Here is a 21,789-nt window from a genome sequence, read left to right on the forward strand (position 1 = left end):
CTTGGCTGCATGTTTCCCCATAGCAAAATCAGACGGAGCCACCAGAACACACCCCAACAGCGTCCAGACTGCCATTAAATACGAAATAGCCTGGGAAAACCCAGGCAGGTTCCCTGTTGCCTTGCAACAAGGCATCATTGCCTGGGCTACCTGAGCTGAAGGCACAGCAACAGAAAGACCCAGGCACGCCCCACCCCGCCACAGGGGAAAGTCACTGTGCCAGTGTGGCAATCAGGCAGTTCCAAACTGCTACACTGGAGCACCACCCACTCCCAGAGACCCCAAGCAAGGCCGTACAACAGAAGACCCCGCGGCATGGGAGAGTGCACTGAGAACCCAAAAGCGGACCTGGAGAGGTGGGGCCTCCCGCATGTTCCCGCTCCCCAGGAAACCTCCAAAAGGGCACAGGAGGATGCCCAGCCCCACCTTCTCAAACAGGAGGCGCACTGCAGCAAGAGACTCAGCAGCATAATGCCAGGAAAGGGGGGGGCAACGGCAGCCCCACCAATGCCCCCCCAATCCATACTTACTAGAGTCTCAAGACAGGACACAGAATACCCCTGGCCCCAAAACCAGATGTGGACCACGTCCGGAGGCCAACGGGCACACACCACTTTGCCCGAGGACACTGGACCCTATCTGCCAGACACCACAGTCCCCCAGAGGGCATCCTTGCACCAGGCCAGCCCAAGCATCGCAGTGGAGCCGCTGAGCGAGGTCCACCAGCTGTCGACCCTCACATGCCCAGCACAAAGAGGATCCAGCAGTTCCGGCAGGGACAAGATCACTGCCATGTGATGTTTGAGTGGAAGGTTATACCTCCTGCGAGGGGAGGGGCCAGGGGAGATTTCCTGTGAGCATGGAACATATGCAAAGTTAAGTACTGGGACAAGGAAGAGGATGACTAGGAGTAATGAAGATTACTGGTGAGTAATGGAAAATTAAACTACAACAAACTCCATCAGCGCCCTTCTGGAAACTGTTCCTCTCAAACAAATAGCACATAGATCCACTCACAGAGCTAAACACAAACTAGACACCATTTTTTGCAGGGATGGACTTTCGACTGCCACCCCTCTGGTACCAATTATATGGAGCAACCATCATATGATATTTTTCACTGTCAAAATCCCAAGCCACATGATGACCACAGATGCAACTGCCAGCGACAAACGAACTTAACTGGAAAAGACTTGACCATGAAACTTTAACACAAATATTAGAAACTACCAAACCAGACACCTCCCACCTAAACACAATGATACCAGAGACAGTTGAAAAGAACCTTTGCACCTGGATGACAGACATGTTAAACCAACTGACACCCTTAAAAATCTTCAAACCCACACTGAAAATAATTTGCAGCAAGATGGTTCACATAGCAACTGAAAAAACTAGAAGCACTACAACCAATTGGACAGAATTAACAACCAGTGACAAATCTGGCTATACAAATTGACAGTTCTGAAAGCCAAGAAATTATTCTATACTGCAAGAATCCAATCCGCAACAAAACCACAAAAAGAAATGTTTAGAATCATAAAGGAAATAAAAATCCCAACTTCATGCAACAACGTACCCTCACAAAACCTAGGCGACAGCATCACGGCCCACCTAAAAGCATAAATAGAAGTAATGCAACAGGCCATCCACACAACCGGCAAGACTATAAACAGCACCCTCCCAGAAACAGCACCCCAACAGCCAACACAACACTCGATCAATTTGACCTATGAGCAAGGACATCTTTGACAAACTATTAAAAGATACCAACGTAGCCGGATCTCCCAGTGACCCATGCCCACCAGATATCTACAAAAAGCTACTCCCCTACAAAACACCAGCCCACGACAACCGACTACTAATGAACCTACCACTAAACACTGGAATAGTACCAAAGTCAGTCAAATCAGTGTAAATCAAACCTCTCCTAAAGAATGAGATGGGAAATACAGATGACCCTACTAGCTACAGCCCCATATCAAACCTACCATTCCCAGCGAAAATCCTGGAGAACCACATGTACAAAGAATTACTCTTTCATGTAGAAAGCAATGGAATACTTGGGCCAATCCCAGGTCTGTTTCAGACCCATGAGAGGAACCGAATCAGCACTCTTCTCCATATGGGATAACCTAAAAATGAATGCAGACAACACCCAATCTGCTCTCATACTACTAGACATATCAGCTGCCTTTGATACGATCAGTCACACATTCGTAATCAAGAGCCTGTTGGAATCCAGCTTATAAAACTCAACACTACACTGGCTGAAATCTTTCCTCACTGACGGAACAGAAAGAGCCCACATTCACCATTCACATCGAACACAACAAATATTACATGCGGTGCACCACAAGGATCCAGCCCTTCGCCACTCCTCTTCAGCATTCATAGACACCCCACCCCCCCCCCCCCAATACAAATCATTCAAGCCCATGGACTGGCAGCCTAGAACTATGCAGAAGACACCCAACTCATTTTCCAAGTTGTCTTTTAATGGAAATTTCAATAGACAGCATGAATATGAATATGAACAGTAACAGCAGCTTATATCATCAAAACTTCATTTTAACTATTATAGCAAGCCCTCCAAATAAAAAGAAAGAGAAAATAAAAGGTTTATCACTCAACTGAAGTCTACCTCATCACATTAGATCAAACATGCACTTGACAGTAGACCTTCCCCGATTGCAAGTTAGATCATCACCAAGACCAGAATCCTTCCGAATTAACGTCCCAGCACAATGGCTCTATCAGAGATAGGTGTTTCATTAGCGGCAATATAAAGAACATGGTTCCCTTTTGCGAATGAAGTCTAGAAAGGGGGCCCAAGTCCATTGCAATTATTTCCCATATTTTGACCCACCAGTATGATAGGCATGGCCCTTCCGGGGTCTTTCAGAACATTGCCCGAATTATTCTTGTAGCAGTTAACAAATGCAAGGTGAGTTCTGCTCTAGGGCCAGACATAGGGAAGGAGTCATTTTCAGAAACATCACCCAGGACCAGGGTCAGTGGGCACATTGGGAGTAGCATGCCTCTTATTTCTTTGATTTTGGAGTGGATCTCTTCCCAATAGGTCAGCATGATAAGACAAGACATCACATATGCGCTAGGGTCCCCACTTGGCCACACCCATGCCAACATCGGTCAGGATACTCGGGACGGATCGTGCACCACCGAAAGCACAATTTTAGGGTTCTTTTTTATCACAGTGCTACTGGAGCTTTTGTGAGTGGGACCAGATTTGCTGCCATGACTCCTCTGGGATGTCTCGCCCTAGTTCCCTCTCCCAGCAAAGCATGTATGGGAGCTTGTCCCCTCGAGATGCGTTTTAGTAGACGGTATCAAGTAGAAACCTTCAGCAGCTCAAGCCCCTCTTGTACCTGGAGTTCTAGCCTTGTGAGGGTGAGGGGGGCACATCCAGCCTGCTTACTTGCCGATTGGTGATCCAGTGGTGTAATTTACAATAACGGAAATGCTTGGTTTCTGTCAGAGTGAACTTCTCTTTGCACTCTAAAAATATGAGGGGGTGCCTTCCTCATATAAATCTCCCGGGTGGAGTGTCCCCTGTGATTCCCAGTGAGTAAAGGCCTTATTGTTCAGGCCGAGAGTGAATGCAGGGTTTTGGAGAACAGGGCAGCCCTGATATGGGTCCTCGCTGAGCACATGCTTTGTCCCAGTTTTCTAAGGTGGCATTTGTGGTTATGAGAAGGTCCCGACAGAGGCAGCTCACTTCTTTGGGGATAAAAGGAAGGTGAGCTAGCTTAGCTCTCATGAGGGGCTCATATTTTGGCGTATGGGGTACTCCCAGATAGGCAATCTCCCCGTCTGCCCAGTGTAAATGAAACCTGGACTTCAAGGCGTCTAAGCCTCGGTTATATTTAGGTCAATGGATTCTCAGTGGTTAATATGGAATCCTAAAATAGAGCCAAAACGCTCCAGCAATTTCATCAGTGTCGACAGGGAGGCTAGTGTGTCCTGAAGGAAGCACAGGACATCATCAGCATATAAGGCCACTTTGTGAGTGATTTTCTCTGTGCAAACGTGCTGAGATTCGGGGGTGATGGTGAATCCTCTGCTAGAGAGAATACTAGTGGGGACAGAGGGCAGCCCTGCCTAGTTCCTTCCTCAGAGGGATCAAGGGGGACAATTGGCTGTTCACCTTGACCTTCATGGTAGGGATCTGGAAGTTTGCCATAATAATTCTAGAGAAATTTGGAACAAAGCCATATGCTGGCAGAAGTAACGCCAGATAATCCCTGGACACGCTATCAAAAGCACGGTGCGCGTCCAGTGAGAGGAGCAATAGGCCACTGTGAACCTGGGGAGCTAGAGCGATGAGCTCAATTGACATCCTATTATTATCATGTGCACCCCTATTTTTGTTGAAGCCCATTTGATCATTGTTAAGTCAATGTGGGAGAGCCTCACTTAATCTGGATATTAGTGGTTTACTATATATTTGTGTCTGTATGGGCAATGGGGCGGTAAGATGTACAAGAAGGGGGTGGCCAACTCGGAGCCATGGAGTCGGTCACTCTGCCTGTGTCCAAGAAGGAATTGAACAACCTAGTTAGATGGGGGGGATCAGGAAATGGGTAAAGGTATTGTAATTTTTAATGGAGAAGCCGCCTGGGCCGGGAGCTTTCCCCAGCGGTAGAGCGCAAATTGCTGGAGCCACTTCCAGGGTGGTTATGCGCGACTCAAGGAGGTCCTTCATCGCATCAGAGATTTGGGGAGGGCTGACCATGCACTGAATTCCCAAGTATGGGCGAGGGCTCCTGAATGTTTAGACGAAATCCTAAGAAAGTACTCCACAACTATCTGCAGCTTCGCTACTTCGTTAATCACGTGTCTCCCCCCCAACCATTCCTTAGGGTGCCTATGCAATTGCAGGTGGCTGCCTTCCATAGTTTGGCCACTAGGAGTTTGTTCGCCCTATTACCCTTGGCGGTTTCTCATGCCGGTTTTGCTACCTGGAGGTCTCAAAGAGAGCGCCTGGACTCTTTCAGAGCATGTTCCTTCTCCTTGTCCCAGACCTCGCTCTCAAGAAGGGACTGATGAGCTTTCCTGGACCTCCCAACCACAGCTGATTGTTCTGTTATAGTGCTCCTCACCACAGCTGTCCCAGCCCGTTCTGAATTCTAGCTCCCCGGTATCGTTTTCCTGCAAGTAATTGGTTGTGGCTTCAGAAATGTGGGCTTTCACAGCATCATCTCTGAGAAGAAAATTGTATAGCTGCCATAAGGGCTTGGTCGGGGTTAGTATTGGATTCAAGTTGACTGCGAGTTTGAGCGTGGCTTTAGGGTGTATATCTATCCCTAACACCTTTGGGATGAGAGTAGATGCTAACAAGAACATATCCAGTCTCGAGAAACCCTTGTGAACCGCTGAGTAAAAAGTATATTCCTGATCACCAGGATGGAAAAAACACCAGGCATCAATAAAGGAGTGATCTGGCAGCAGAGTGTTTATTGCTAGAAAGTTTCTTTTGTCGTTATATGTGGGTGCTAAAGATTTATCCATAGTTGGGTCGACAACGCAATTGAAGTTTCCTCCAGTTATCACCCCGCCCTCAGCAAAACTCATCAGCATCCCAGAGAAATGTGCCAAGAAGGTATCTTGGCTTCTCATTAGGAGCATAAATGGAGGCCAACGTGAGTCTGCACTCGTGCAATACGGCTGTGAGTAACACATATCTACCTTTCTTATCTCTAAGCACATTCAGGATTCTCAGGGGGTACCCTTACGGATTGTGATGGCAACACCATGTTTTGTTAAGGCCACCGAATGCAAAGTAAATCCTGGGGTATGATTTATTACAGTTCGTTTTTCGTCTTTAGTTAAAAGGTGGGTTCCTAGGAGAAAACACCAAGGATGCATCTAAGGTGGATAGTCCGTGGAGTAATGCCTTGCACTTAATCTGAGAATTTAGGCCCTGCACATTCAGGGTCTTACAAGACCAATCGGGGGACGCCATTGTGTATCTCTTTGGGTCTGGCTTGGAACAGAAACACCCCGAAGCTGTCAAAATGGGATGGATCAAGGCCATTGGCCGTGAGGAGGACTGTCATGAACAGTTGTGTGACAAAATGCAAAAGAAACATATTAAATAAATACATGTTAATTTTCCCAAACATGAACATTCTTGAACTAATAGGAGAAGTAGGTTAATTGGGCGATAAGCCCTTAGGGGCGCCCCACATACGCCGCCTTCACACCCATCAAGTGGTGTCAGAACAGTAACGTTTGGACTGTAATCCATAGGATTGAGAGGGAGCCTTCAAAAAAGGGGGAAAGGAGCCGGCCTGCAGAGCGACTTCAGCTGGCAGTTCAGTATCTAGGGGTTGAGGCTGTGGTCTGTGTCATTGAGAGCCATTCCAAAATTTTTCATGGAAGAGCCCTTCACAGTGTCAGGTGTCCCCCTCAGCTTGCTGAACAAGCTGTGAGAATTAGATCCTGGATTCAGTGCTGGGTCAGTTAGTTCAGCAGTTGGGCAAGCCGCCTCTGAGAAAGACGCCATTAGTTCCACTGCCTCCTCTGAGCATATGGTATACTGCTGATTCTGGAACTCGAAGAGCATTCTGCAGGGAAACCCCCAACTGGCACCAGATTTTGCATGATTGGAGCCAGGACAACACTACATTCAACTTGCAACGATGAGTGGGGGTTCATGGAGAGAGATCTTCAAAAAAGGATATTTTTGCACCCCGCACTGGGTTCCTTCTTCCGTGCTGCCGCCATGATTGCCTCTTTTTGTTAGAAGAAATCCACTCTTGTGAGAACATTGGATAGGAGATTTCGGCGATGTTGTGAAGATGAATAGACTCAGTGTGTCCTGTCTAAAGCTATCTCTTCCATGCCCGGGAGGTCATGAAGTAATTAGAATACATTGCAGACATAGTCTGACAGCTCCTGGTCTTGCACCAGACGCAGAAGTCCTTGCAGACGGATGTTGTTTCTTCTTGACCAGTTTGCAAGGTCCTCCTACTTGACCCAGACTAGCTCCAGTTGTTCCTCCAGGTCGACAACCCGGTTCATAAGCTCTGCTTGGTTCTGGGCTTGTCCGCATACTTAAGCTTCCACATCACTCACCCGGTAATCCAACCCCAGCATGTGAGTGTTTAAGTTGGCTAAGGAGTTAGCTACAGTGTCACTGGAGTTCTTGATTTCATGTGTGAGATCTTGTTTCAAGGTAGCAAGCATTTTAAGGAGGAAATAATCCATTGGTAGCCCATGGCAGGGGGGCAATGAACCTCTGCCCGAACTTGCTGAGCGTGCTTGGCCTTGCTGTCTTGCATGGCTAAGATGGTGGTTTTAATATCCACTGATTTTGGCATAGCAGGAAGAGGAGAGTGTTGCTGCACTGGGACCTCAGATGGAGCAGCACAACATCAGAGAGAGTTTGCTGTCGTAGAAGCCCGTCAGAGGAGCATTGGTGTAAGGAGGGTGCTCAGGGCTGCCAATGGACCAAAAGTGTCAAGCATGTTGGAAGGTGCAGCGAAAAGGCAATGACCAGTGGTGGTGCCAGAGAAGGGCAGAGTGAGGCTGGGTTTTATGCTGATTCCGACAAGATTTGTCCAAATGCCCTCAGGCAACTCTCAACCGCTTGCTGAAGGGGCATTACTGGAGCACATTGAAATGTAGAAATGTAAAAGTAGCCCGGTGAGAGGGGCTTACTCCATCAGGTCCACGGCAGTAGGTGTCAGAGGGGATGATTCAGTCCTTTAGTAGGTCCGCCACGTGGGCATGCAGGCAGAAGACCCCAGCCCACAGGAGGAATTCAGCTGATGGGAGTTACAGGGGAGCAGACAGCCTCATGGAGAGCTCCCCAGTGAAGAAGGCTGCACTTGCATTTATTATGGTGACAGGCAGAGCAAGATGTGTCCATAAGCTAGGGCTGTTATGGTGATAGGCTGCACAAGGTGAGTTCAGCAGCTGGGGCTGTCCAGGTGGGAGATTGCGGGTGAGGGTCGCTCCCGCCCCCGTTCCACCGTGGGGTGAGCCGCACAGGAGAGGGAGATATGTGGATGGGTCTGTTGATAGGCGGGGCGCGTGACCCCCTCACGCAGGAACAGCACACTTACGGTCTCAGCGGAGCCCCGACTGAGGGTCTAACGGGCCGGGTGCTGCTCTACCAGCTCTGGAGGTTGCCGGAGAGCAAGCAACCCTCCAGGACACGCTCGGCCGCTCACCCTTTAGAGGGCTCCGACGTTGACGATGAGGAGCCATGCCTATCTTTAGGGGCCTCGTTGTCATTACATGGAGAGCGGGTGCGGCCGCTGTCTTGGAACCGCCGGTGGTGGAGAAACTCTGCTGTAGTTTTGGTTCTAGTGGTGGTCGGGACCCATTCAAAGCCACCCCCGACCCCCAAGGCTCAGTTGACAGGGCCACAGAGGGATCCAACCGATGAGGGAAAAACAGCTTTAACGTGACCTGGAAGACTGTTAGGGCACCAGCCGACGGAGCCTACAGCAGGCACATCTGCATCGGGTGCTGCCTCGGAACGCCCCTCCAAACTCATTTTCAAGATAACTAATGACAATAACACTGATAACGCTCTCAATAAATGCCTCACTGACATAAACAAAACAGAAATACTAATCGACCCACAAGAAAACAGTCCCAACACAGACATCCCTCACATGGCCCCCAACCTTTGGAACCCAACTGGAGACGCCAACAGTGATAACAAGTACGGGAATCCTCATGGACAATGGCCTCACCTGGGAACCACAAATAAATGCAATAGCTAAAAAATGTTTCTACCTCCTCCGATTAATAAGAGAGATCCTCCCTTACCTCAACTTTGCACACAGAACCCTCACAAGCATCCGTCCAACCTTCTATCCATTCAAAAACAAATAGTACCATGTTCTTACATAGGCAGTTTTTTTTCTGCTGGGTTTTTGCCCAAAAAAACTCATTTGAATTTATATTTTTATATTTGGGGGGTCCCCCCACGCCCTTTCTTAGCTATTATCTAGACCCATGCCACAAACACCCCTACCCTTTATATCCCCTTAGCCCCCCTTACCTGCCATATTGTTCGATAAATTATTGCAGCTGAAAATCTTCGGCAAAAAACTCTGCGAAAAAAGCCTGGAAATGTAACAAGGTCGTACCAAAAAAACACCAACACCTACAAAAAAAAGCCAGATCTTTTGTCCATGTCCTGCTTATTTCTTCTATCGCAATGTGTATTGCTGATAATAATAATAAGATGGAATGATAATGGAATTGAGTTCCGTTAATGAGGATAATAGTAACGCATGTTATTTTAGACTGTTGTGAAATCGCCGAATGGTACATGTAATAGAAGATCCCTGTACCTATTATTAGTGATTGTTTGTTATTTGAAATCAAATGATGGCCATTTCAGAATGTTTACATGCATTTCTCACTTGTCTTCCCATTGCAGGCTTGAGCCCTCGCTTGATAAAAGTTGTGCCTGCCTGTGCCATTATGATCAGCACATATGAATTTGGAAAATCCTTCTTTCGTGAACTGAACAGGGAGGAAGAACCGAAAACCTTTTGACGCTCCTGGCAATTTGCAGTAGTCGGATCAAAAAACAAGATTTTGTGCCCTGAAACCAGGATTTTGGATTCTGAAACTAGGACCGCTCCACTGGTCAACCAAGATATAGATTGTACAGTTAGAAATCTGTATGAGCAAATGGTTCCATGCATCTCTAGGAAGCATAGAAGGCAAGTTGCCTTTGTGTGATCTATCGTTCTATGTGCCGAAACATGTTTCAACTCCATGTTCATCAAAGATTAGATCAAGTGATTTCACAGTACATGCCAAACTATCAAACATATCAAGGTTCATTACAGCCCGTTGTTCCCCGAAGATTTTGCTGGCCTAAGAGACGGACTGCCATTTAAATGAGTGTCTTTGGGATATTGTTGAATTTAAACTCTACATGTGTCTGTGTTTTGCATTTGTAAACATTTTCAGCAGGATGAAAACTACATAAGCTGCAGAAAAGTATGAATTTCTGAACGGAAGTTTGCTATATGGCACATTTATGGAGAATCCAGTGTTATAAATGGGAAAGGTGTTATTAGGGATATTGTCATTGAACCTACACGTCTAAATAGGCTATTTCCCCTGACAATGAAACCGCACTCTTTTGCATGGTTTTGGTCACAATTCAGAGATGGATCAATATAATCATATAGATCTTAGATCAGGACCACTGCCTGCCTTCATCTAGTCCACTCATTTCCTGGACTGCATGCACCTTCATTTTGAATGGGGCGGGTCCACTAAAAAGCATGCTTTCCACCACATCCACTTCATTCTGATCACAATGCTGAGGAGTCTTCGGAGAGTGTGGGAACCCTGCACTAGAGTTTCTTTGCATGGTTCCTGCACCGGCGTGTGGGGGATGCCTTGTGTTGGTTCACAGGAAGCAGTTTTCTCTCCTTGGGTGGTGGGATGATTCCAATGTATTCTGCATGAATTTCCGGCATCAGGAAAAAGCAGGTGTCATTTGTTGGCATCAGGGGTGCAAAGAGGGCCACCATGCTTGCCGCTGTTACAGATCTCTGCCGTGTGCGTGTATGCACTGCAGGGATCACTTCGGAATTAAAGTAGGAGTGTGTCAAAATGCACTGAAACCCGGACAGTCCTGGGGGTTTCCATACCTTTGCACTGCACGCCTGTGGTGAATTGATAATCCATCGCTACTACTTACACAGAAGGGTCAGAACCTCTGTGCAAGTGTCCTGCTACACAGACACAGTCAATTGGACTTTTCACACATAAACCCCGGGAAACTTTCTTTGCCCATGCCTTGTAACCAGCACATGAGTCTTTAACAGGGCATTTTCCCAAGCCAAGTTCGCATCTCTTGTAAAGCGTTACTCATTTTGCTTTTCATTTATCTTCTCCAAATCTCCTTTGCATGAAGTGATCTTTTAAACATCTTTTAAACATGGTGAACATGGTGAACATGGAGAAAACCGCACCAGGAAGGCGCTTTCTGTGATTGGCTGCGAATGTTCTGAGATTGTAAACATCAATACGTGGTAATGTGCCTATCGGAGGCCCTGGGCCGTTCTTTGATGATACAATGTGCATGGGAATGTTCAGTTTTTTTCTCAGTACAATTTGAGGTCTGTATGGTTTTCAAATTGAAAACCAAACCAAACAAAAACTGCACGGTAAACCCACGAGGCATGTGCACAATTTAGAGCAATGAAATAACAAGCCTATCATTCATCCATTGGCAATAACTTACTGGCTGTCTTTCATGTAAACAGATAGTCTGGTGTATGTTCTTGCCTATCAAGCTAAACCATACGCTAGCCATGACCCCTGCTACATGATCAGGGTCAACTCATTTAGAATTCTGATTCATTGGCTTTTAACATCATTGCGGGCGGGAGGTGCTACCTGTGGTTGAGCTCATTATTTTTATTTTTTTAATTTTTTATTGATTTAGCTGAAATACATCAACCTTTCAATATTTTTATACAAACTTATTTCAAATTTTTAAAAGTTCTTACAAATTAATTCATTATCATTTCATTGTCATTTTCACTTAAGAGAATAATGTGAGAACCCATTAACAATGAACCATCAGCAATCATGTAATATGACAATTGCAAAGTTTGAAGTTATGGGAGATCCAATATTGCTCGTCAACAATATACAATCAGCAATCAGGTGGTATAACAATTACAAATTACAAAATGTGTTGTTAACGGAGATGCAGTATTGCTCACGCCTATGGCTCTCAAGGCAACAAATGAGTGTATCAAAACAACCATGATTAAATTCCGAATACATTCTCCTTTAGTCTCCCATTCTCATAGATGGCAAACATGCCACAGGATTAATCAAAGTAGGATTGGGACACTTAATCTTATTTCTTACATTGTTCCCAGCCACTATTTTCTCTTGTTGGCAACTGGTATAGTGAAATGGTTAGATTCTCACATTATTTCAGTAACAGAGATTTAGAGATTTCATAAAATGATGAGTGGCTATGCAAATGCTCATTAATAGTGTAGACAAAACAATGGGCCACCTACATTCTGGCAACATATTGCTAAAATAAGTTCTGGGTGTGGTGGCAAAACCTTGTTAGTTGCCGGCGCTGGCAGGGAGCTGGTGCTCCAGTACTGTCAGCAGATATTCACACTTGAGTCTTGAGTTTTAGTTGTGCGTTGATATTTATTGATTCAGGTACAAAAAGACACATGGGGCACAATGTGCCAGGGTAGTGAAACAGAAAACAGCTGACACGCGTTTCAACCGAAGTCTTTCTCAAGGCAAATGGGTTTTCGTGAGGCTCATGTTGGAGCGTGTGGCAGAGTCACCCTGGATAGGGTGCTGGCTCGTGGCTTAGTAGCTCATCTGCGGATGAAGTCCGTCTGACACCGGGTGGTTCCAGACGGACTGAATTAATAAATATCAATGCAACTAAAACTCAAGACTCAAGTGTGAATATCTACTGGCAGTACTGGAGCACCAACTCCCTGCCAACGCCAGCAACTAACAAGGTTTTGCCACCCCACCCAGAACTTCTAAACCTTCCGGGAACCTTGGAGTTTGGCTCCCAGACAAAACCATGTGCTAGGGCGCAGGCCAAACATTGACCACGGATAACTGGTTGCGCAGCAGACCAGCTTGTCCTGACACCAAACTACCTACCCCTTTCAATCATATTGCTAAAATAAGCCAAACTCTCACTACTCAGGCTAGTGTTTCAGATGACACTATTTGATGAACCCTTCAAAGTCCTGCTCCACTGAAATGTTCCTATTCTTTCTAACACCTAGTTCATTGGGGGATTCCCAAATCATGCTATATTATCCCTCCTGCAGATGGTGAGCTATTCTCAAATTTGCACACACCTACCCGGTATGGCTTCATTCTAAGGGTGATACAGTTTACAAGGTCTTTGGACGATTTCTAGAAAAGAGAACTCGGGTCCTTTGATATTCAGTGGCTGCTTTTTCTCATTACTGAAAGGGCTGCACGGTTTAGTCTTAAGTATACAAAGTACGGTGCTGTTTCTGTCCATGTGCATTTCATATGGGGCGTTATCTGATGTTCATGCTGTCATGACCTCTGAAAAGAGGAGTGGTGCCTACTCCTATCCCTCAACAGTCACAGGGTCAAGCTGCCACCCGAAGAACATCCAAAATGGAAGCCGCCTAGAATGCAGTCTACTTTCTGCAGCCTTTGCCACCCAACGATCCCCATTGGGACTTAGACAGAAGGCAAGAAAGGTTCCAATGGTAGTTTGGGACCCTCTCCCCCACCAAACGTCCACCCCATAGGATTTGCAACAGATCGTTTTCCAACACAAATAATGTCAAGAAACAAGATGTGATGATAGCAGCTGCAGTACTGCCTCAGGGACAAATGAGTTGTTTAATTATATTTGTCCAATACAAGATGATGATGCATGCCTAAAGTATGTGCTGGAAAAGAAAGAGACTGATTAGTGTTATTGAAACATAATGCTCTTAATGTCTTTTTTTAGAGGTGCATGTTGCCAATCCTACTAATCAGGATATTAATTAAAAGGTTAATTTTAAACCTTGATATTTGTATTCAATGTTAATGGTCTTGTGATTAATATGTGTTTTAATGACAATCTGATTAACTGCACATGCCAAAATGACTTGGTTTACACTTTATACCCCACGGTCGGTCAACAGCTAGCTTGGCAGCATTTGGCATGGATGCAACGCTTGCGAACGGTGAATTCGGTAAGATTCTTTAAAGGAGCAGACCACAATGGATCACTCAGATTGCACTCAGTGCTCAAATCGTAGACCATAAACAAAATGTGGGATGGTTTCTGTTGATGACAACATCATGCTGTAATCTACAACAAGATTAATTATAAACCTATTAAAAACACAAATTGCTTTCAATAAACAAACTCAAACACAATGTCTATTTTGTATTTAAACGTTTGTTCTATGATAATCGCAATAATCGTGTGCAGATCCATTTAATTTATTTATGTGATTTGTATTGCACAAAACTAAAGCATAATGTTGGCTAGTGGCGACCCACTTACTCCCCCAACACACTTTTTCCATTGATCTAAATCCTTCGGCTGTGCAGTGGTTGGTGTTGTGGCTCAGGCACACCAGAAAGAAGACCGCAGAGGCTCGGATGTAAATTTTGTGCCGTGTTTATTAGCACAAAGGTAAGTAAGCCACTAGCTCCCCATCAAAGCTGCCAAGCGGCTGCTCCTCCTTGTCCTTCTCCAACTGTCCTCTGCCTCGCGCCGCCCTGTATGCAGCTCAGCACTCATGAGAATGTGTATCACATTCTTGTGACTGCCCAGCCATGTCCCAGGGCCTGGTGTGAGATTGCTTGTGAGAGCAGCTGAGACCGTCTTGGCCCGGCACCACAGGCCACCCGAGACCTTCTGGGATGTGAAATTGTAAAGTTCTTAAGCTGTAACTCTTCATGAATATAATTGATATAAGAAGATATTCCTAAACACTATATAAACTTACAACAAACATCTTTTGAACAACTGTACCAAACTAGCTGGTTATACCTAAACATTTGTAATCTATTACTCTCACCTGTCACATAATCCTTCCACTTCTCTGGTATTCTCATATTCCCACTTGGATGCACTCTAATTCTGGTGTCTCATACATGTATGCTTTCTCCTCTGGTTTTCATTTAGTGATTTTACCAGTTTACTAGTTTACTAGGGTATGATAAATTCACAATCCTATTCAAATTCCATATACTCCCATTCTCCATTCTCACAGAATTAGGACATTTCCTGATAACTTTAGTGGGTTCTAAAATGTAGACAACCCTTTCTTATGCCACACACCTTTCCTTATCCTTACAACATCTCCCGTTCTCACTTCATTATTAGATGTATCATGGACCCTTGTTTCATGGTCTATCTTGTCTTTTTTCACAGGCAACTTCCTTCTTTGTTTTCACTTCTGCTTCATCAATAATGCCTGCAGGTATAACGTCATTCACCCACACTGCATTGAGTATAGAGTTAACTTCTCTGCCCCTCATATGTCTGAACAGAGAAATTCTAGATGTCCCATTGGGAGATGACCTCACGATCCATAAAACTTTAGCTATAGTTTTGTTAATCTCCATGTTATTTTGAATCTCTTGTTCTATGTTAGCGGTAATTACTTGGTTAAAGCATTCTACTAGACCCTTTCTCTGTGGGTGATATACTGTGGTTTGCTTTGATTTAATCCCCTTGCTCTTAGCATATTCACTAAATAGAGAACCTCTGAACTGTGGACCATTATCGCTTATAATTTATTCCAGATAACCTTCCCTTCTAAACACTGCTTCCAAACAATTTAACTACTTCCTTCCCTGCCACATCATGAGTTATTCTGACTTCAGGCCATTTGGAATAGTCATCAATCATAACTATCAAAAACATCTTTCTGTTTACCCCATTATCATATGGTCCTACTATATCTATTCCCAACTAGTTCCATGTCTCTTCTGGTACAGGCAATGGGGATAAGGGTTGATTGAACATGTTCCTCCCCTTGTTGGAATGTAAACATGTCCAACATTCTCTTACTTTGCGTTTTATTATGCGTTTCATCACTGGCCACCAATATTTCTCTCTTTGTGCATATTATCCCTGGATGACCTTCATGTGTTTGTGTGAAATTAGTATATCAGTTATGCTTTTGGGTGGAATCAATGTCTGGCCTCTCAGAATTAACCCTTCTTCTACTGTTAGTTCCTCTTTCACTTCCCAATACGCTCTCATGTTTTTAGGCAATTTTCCTTTCTCTGACCAGCCATCTCTCACAAATACCATCACACCTCTCATGATATTGTCATCGTTTGCTTCCTCTAGCCATCCACTCTTGTATATGACTATATCATCAGGTATCACATAACCAACAACTGATTCATAATTACCATCAGTCATTCTGCTCATCATTCCTTTTGTAGTGGTATTCTAGATAAGCAATCTGCAATACTGTTTTGAAGTTGCACTTGACATTCCCCTTACCGTTAATACCTCTACTAGAAGTTTGTGATCTGTGCAAATGGTTACAGGTCATCCCATTCATATTTCCAGTAATACTCTACGCCCCAAACACATGCTAGCAATTCTCTTTCAGTGATAGAGTATCTTGCTTCAGTCTCGCTAACTGCTCTTTATGCTTAGCATACAATTTTCTACTTCCCTTCTACTATCTGAGATAAAACAGCCCCAAATCATTTTGCCCTTGCATCAGTGGTCTCAATCAAAGGGAATTTCCAGAGAATATTCTCCCAGGCTGGGAGAATTGCAAATTTCTTCTTTCACTCCATCCATTGCTTCTTCATATTGTTTGTTTCAATCGAATACCACACCCTTCTTGGTCCATTCCCTCAAAGGATGATTAACATAAACAAACCCCTTCACAAATTTACTGTCAAATTCTGTAAATCCTAAAACGATACACAGGCCGATTCATGGAATAATTAGCGCGGCGCAAGTGGCCAAAAACGTGCGAATCGCAGTGGAATAGCGAAAATCGCAGTGGAATAGCGAAAATCGCACGAAAAGCAGCGCACATCGATTCATGGAAGGCCGTGCGCGAGAAAACCATCGGACGTGCGATAAGAAAGTGCGCGGCGCACGTTGGCGCACAGGCCATCTAACGGCATGCGCCAGGTCACAGCGAAAATCGCACAGTCCACAGCGAAAATCGCACATAGCGCGGCGCACGCAACAAAAGTAGGCGGAACACGGGGCGTAACACTCGGAATGGGGAACAACTTGCCAAAAGGTGCGCCAACAAATAGCACCCATATACTGCCAGGATGAATGTCCTATACTGTGGCCCTCCAGGACAAATGAGGTGCAAAGGGGTACCCACAAACACGGACACGCTGACAAAAAATACATGTGCGCGGGAAGTCTCACACGCGATTTGGCCGGGTACGTGGATTTCAGGGGTGCGCGGGAAGGTCCACACGCGATTACAGCAGGGTACGTGTATTTCAGGGGTGCGCGGGAATTTCCACACGCGAATAGCCTGGCCGCGTGTATTTCAGGGGTGCGCGGGAAGTTCCACACGCGATTACAGCAGGGTACGTGTATTTCAGGGGTGCGCGGGAATTTCCAAACGCGAATAGCCTGGCCGCGTGTATTTCAGGGGTGCGCGGGAAGTCCCACACGCGATTACAGCAGGGTACGTGTATTTCAGGGGTGCGCGGGAAGTTCCACACGCGAATAGCCTGGCTGCGTGTATTTCAGGGGTGCGCGGGAAGTTCCACACGCGAATAGCCTGGGCGCGTGTATTTCAGGGGTGCGCGGGAATTTCCACACGCGAATAGGCTGGGCGCGTGTATTACAGGGGTGCGTGGGAAGTTCCACACGCGAATAGCCTGGGCGCGTGTATTTCAGGGCTGCGCGGGAATTTCCACACGCGAATAGGCTGGGAGCGTGTATTACAGGGGTGCGCGGGAAGTCCCACACGCGATTACAGCAGGGTACGTGTATTTCAGGGGTGCGCGGGAATTTCCACACGCGAATAGCCTGGCCGCGTGTATTTCAGGGGTGCGCGGGAAGTCCCACACGCGATTACAGCAGGGTACGTGTATTTCAGGGGTGCGCGGGAAGTTCCACACGCGAATAGCCTGGCCGCGTGTATTTCAGGGGTGCGCGGGAAGTTCCACACGCGAATAGCCTGGGCGCGTGTATTTCAGGGGTGCGCGGGAATTTCCACACGCGAATAGGCTGGGCACGTGTATTACAGGGGTACGCGGGAAGTCCCACACGCGATTACAGCAGGGTACATGTATTTCAGGGGTGCGCAGGAATTTCCACACGCGAATAGCCTGGGCGCGTGTATTTCAGGGGTGCGCGGGAATTATCACACGCGATTTGGCTTGGTACGTGTATTACAGGGGTGCGTGCGAAGTTACACACGCGATTAGGCTGGGTGGGTCCTGTCACCCTCGACGGCCCCTGCAGGCAGCCCACAAAACAGGGGACTACCCTGCACACCTGCTCATGTCTCCCACCACCCCCACCCCCCCAGTCACCAGGGGTACCCTCCACCAGGCCCCCACTCATGTCTCACACCACCCCCACCCGCCCAGTCACCAGGGGCACCCTCCACCAGGCCCCCAACCATGTCTCCCACCACCCCCACCCCCCACCATCCAGGGGCACCCTCCACCAGGCCCCCAACCATGTCTCCCACCCCCCACCATCCAGGGGCACCCTCCACCAGGCCCCCACTCATGTCTTCCACCACCCCCACCATCCAGGGGCACCCTCCACCAGGCCCCCACCCATGTCTCCCACCACCCCCACCCCCCAGCAGTGCAGGGGCAGCCTCCACCAGGCCCCCACTCATGTCCCCTATCACCCCTACCCCCAGCCACCAGGGGCACCCTCCACCAGGCCCCCACTCATGTCACCCACCACCCCAGTCACCAGGGGCACCCTCCACCAGGCCCCCACTCATGTCTCCCACCACCCCCACCCCCCAGCAGTGCAGGGGCAGCCTCCACCAGGCCCCCACTCATGTCTCCCACCACCCCCACCCCCCACCATCCAGGGGCAGCCTCCACCAGGCCCCCACTCATGTCTCCCACCACCCCCACCCCCCAGCAGTGCAGGGGCAGCCTCCACCAGGCCCCCACTCATGTCTCCCACCACCCCCAGCCCCCACCATCCAGGGGCACCCTCCACCAGGCCCCCACTCATGTCCCCTATCACCCCCAGCCCCCACCATCCAGGGGCACCCTCCACCAGGCCCCCACTCATGTCTCCCACCACCCCCACCCCCCAGCAGTGCAGGGGCAGCCTCCACCAGGCCCCCACCCATGTCTCCCACCACCCCCACCCCCCAGCAGTGCAGGGGCAGCCTCCACCAGGCCCCCACCCATGTCTCCCACCACCCCCACCCTCCCGCCACCAGGGGCACCCTCCACCAGGCCCCCACTCATGTCCCCTATCACCACCACCTCCCAGCAGTGCAGGGGCAGCCTCCACCAGGCCCCCACCCATGTCTCCCACCACCCCCACCCTCCCGCCACCAGGGGCAGCCTCCACCAGGCCCCCAACCATGTCTCCCACCACCCCCACCCTCCCGCCACCAGGAGCAGCCTCCACCAGGCCCCCACTCATGTCTCCCACCACCCCCACCCCCCAGCAGTGCAGGGGCAGCCTCCACCAGGCCCCCACCCATGTCTCCCACCACCCCCACCCTCCCGCCACCAGGGGCAGCCTCCACCAGGCCCCCACCCATGTCTCCCACCACCCCCACCCTCCCGCCACCAGGGGCAGCCTCCACCAGGCCCCCACTCATGTCTCCCACCCCCCACCATCCAGGGGCACCCTCCACCAGGCCCCCACCCATGCCTCCCACCACCCCCACCCTCCTGCCACCAGGGGCAGCCTCCACCAGGCCCCCACCCATGCCTCCCACCACCCCCACCCCCCCGCCACCAGGGGCAGCCTCCACCAGGCCCCCACTCATGTCTCCCACCACCCCCAGCCCCCACCATCCAGGGGCACCCTCCACCAGGCCCCCACTCATGTCTCCCACCACCCCCAGCCCCCACCATCCAGGGGCACCCTCCACCAGGCCCCCACTCATGTCCCCTATCACCCCCACCCCCCAGCAGTGCAGGGGCAGCCTCCACCAGGCCCCCACCCATGTCTCCCACCACCCCCACCCTCCCGCCACCAGGGGCAGCCTCCACCAGGCCCCCACTCATGTCTCCCACCACCCCCACCCCCCAGCAGTGCAGGGGCAGCCTCCACCAGGCCCCCACTCATGTCTCCCACCACCCCCACCCCCCAGCAGTGCAGGGGCAGCCTCCACCAGGCCCCCATTCATGTCTCCCACCACCCCCACCCCCCACCATCCAGGGGCACCCTCCACCAGGCCCCCACCCATGCCTCCCACCACCCCCACCCTCCCGCCAGCAGGGGCAGCCTCCACCAGGCCCCCACCCATGCCTCCCACCACCCCCACCCCCCCGCCACCAGGGGCAGCCTCCACCAGGCCCCCACTCATGTCTCCCACCACCCCCAGCCCCCACCATCCAGGGGCACCCTCCACCAGGCCCCCACTCATGTCTCCCATTACCCCCACCCCCCAGCAGTGCAGGGGCAGCCTCCACCAGGCCCCCACCCATGTCTCCCACCACCCCCACCCTCCCGCCACCAGGGGCACCCTCCACCAGGCCCCCACTCATGTCCCCTATCACCCCCACCCCCCAGCAGTGCAGGGGCAGCCTCCACCAGGCCCCCACCCATGTCTCCCACCACCCCCACCCTCCCGCCACCAGGGGCAGCCTCCACCAGGCCCACACTCATGTCTCCCACCACCCCCACCCCCCAGCAGTGCAGGGGCAGCCTCCACCAGGCCCCCACTCATGTCTCCCACCACCCCCACCCCCCAGCAGTGCAGGGGCAGCCTCCACCAGGCCCCCACTCATGTCTCCCACCACCCCCCAGGGGCACCCTCCACCAGGCCCCCACTCATGTCACCCACCACCCCCACCCCCCCAGTAACCAGGGGCCCCCTCCACCAGGCCCCCACTCATGTCTCCCACCACCCCCACCCCCCAGCACTGTGGGGAACCTGCCAGCAGGCCCCCACACATGTCCCCCTGGCCCCAGGTCCTGACGATACACAATCATGGCAGTAATGGCCAGCATACCCAGCACAAACACCCAGGCAAGGATTGCATCCACCCACATAGTGAATGCAATCACATGACACAACCCCAATGCCAAGTATGCAAAAGAACACATGTCCGTCACACACACATACACAATGGGTGCAAGTGAATGTCAAAACCCATATCATGACATGTAACAAACCAATGAGAAAATAACACAAGTGTAAGAAAATATAAAAAATGTATTAAATACCAAAAATAAGTGAACTTTTCAAACATACAACGATGTGGCTAAGTAAATAAATGGTCCATGTCCGAGAACAAAAGTGATAAACAAAAAAACAAAGGAATAAAAAATTAAAATGAATTTGTCCAAAGCAATATCATGTCATAGGAAATTAATGAAAAACCATTACGTCATTGTGAAAACAATAAGAAATTAAAAAAATGTATCTCCCAAAAAAACAAACTATATACAGGAATGTTCCAGGGTCCATGAGCCCAACACCAAAAATGAAACCTACCACTAACTAATGAAAAATATATGTACTAAAAAGTGGCCATTGTCCGAGCGGTCCAAAATAATAAAAATAAATAAAGGAAACCTAGCACTAACTAACTAAATAACTATATACAAAGGCAGCGGGCAAGTCCTGCGGCTCACTTGGTGATGTTGCTGGCCAGGGCATCATCGAACTCCATGTCGATGTCCTGGAGGCGGGACTCTGTCCTGGCCCCGAGGTCTCGCAGGGACAACCCCATGTCCACCTCAAACTCCCTGCGAGCTTCCTCGAGGCACTCACCCCGCCTCAATGCCCGACGCATGGAGAACTCCGCCCTGACCATGGCGAGCCGCTCCTCTTCCGCCCGCTGCCGCTCCGCACCTATCCGCTGGCCAAACTCCTCCCACACGGAACACACCACCATCCCAGGGTTGCCCTGCCCTCCGGCCGATGCCTGCCCCTCTGATCTTGATGGCCCCGAGCCATGATGCCTCCCACGTCGAGCCCGCTGCTGCCTCCGACGCCACTGCCTCTGCCAGCCCGACGGCATCCAGGCTGATGGAAACCACTGACGCTGTCGTGCACGTGCCCTGCCCGATGATGCCGTCACATCTTCCATCTGCTGGGGTCCACTTGCTGT

General features: G+C 49.3%; 1 protein-coding gene across 4 annotated transcripts in view; it reads left to right on the top strand.

Moving 5' to 3' along the window:
* Positions 1–12,459, top strand: part of SLC25A40 (solute carrier family 25 member 40) — a 964,848-nt gene extending 952,389 nt beyond the window's left edge. For all 4 annotated transcript variants that reach the window (XM_069648384.1, XM_069648381.1, XM_069648382.1 and 1 more), the window contains one exon: positions 9,428–12,459. Coding sequence is in view for 3 of the 4 variants with exons in the window: in XM_069648381.1 (XP_069504482.1) it covers positions 9,428–9,546 (119 nt within the window). In the remaining variant the exon portion in view is untranslated. The remainder of the gene's footprint in view (positions 1–9,427) is intronic.
* Positions 12,460–21,789: the final 9,330 nt, after the last annotated feature.

The sequence above is a fragment of the Ambystoma mexicanum genome, chromosome 2q, assembly GCF_040938575.1.
Source record: "Ambystoma mexicanum isolate Mex_15411 chromosome 2q, UKY_AmexF1_1, whole genome shotgun sequence".
Classification (NCBI taxonomy): Eukaryota; Metazoa; Chordata; class Amphibia; order Caudata; family Ambystomatidae; genus Ambystoma; species Ambystoma mexicanum.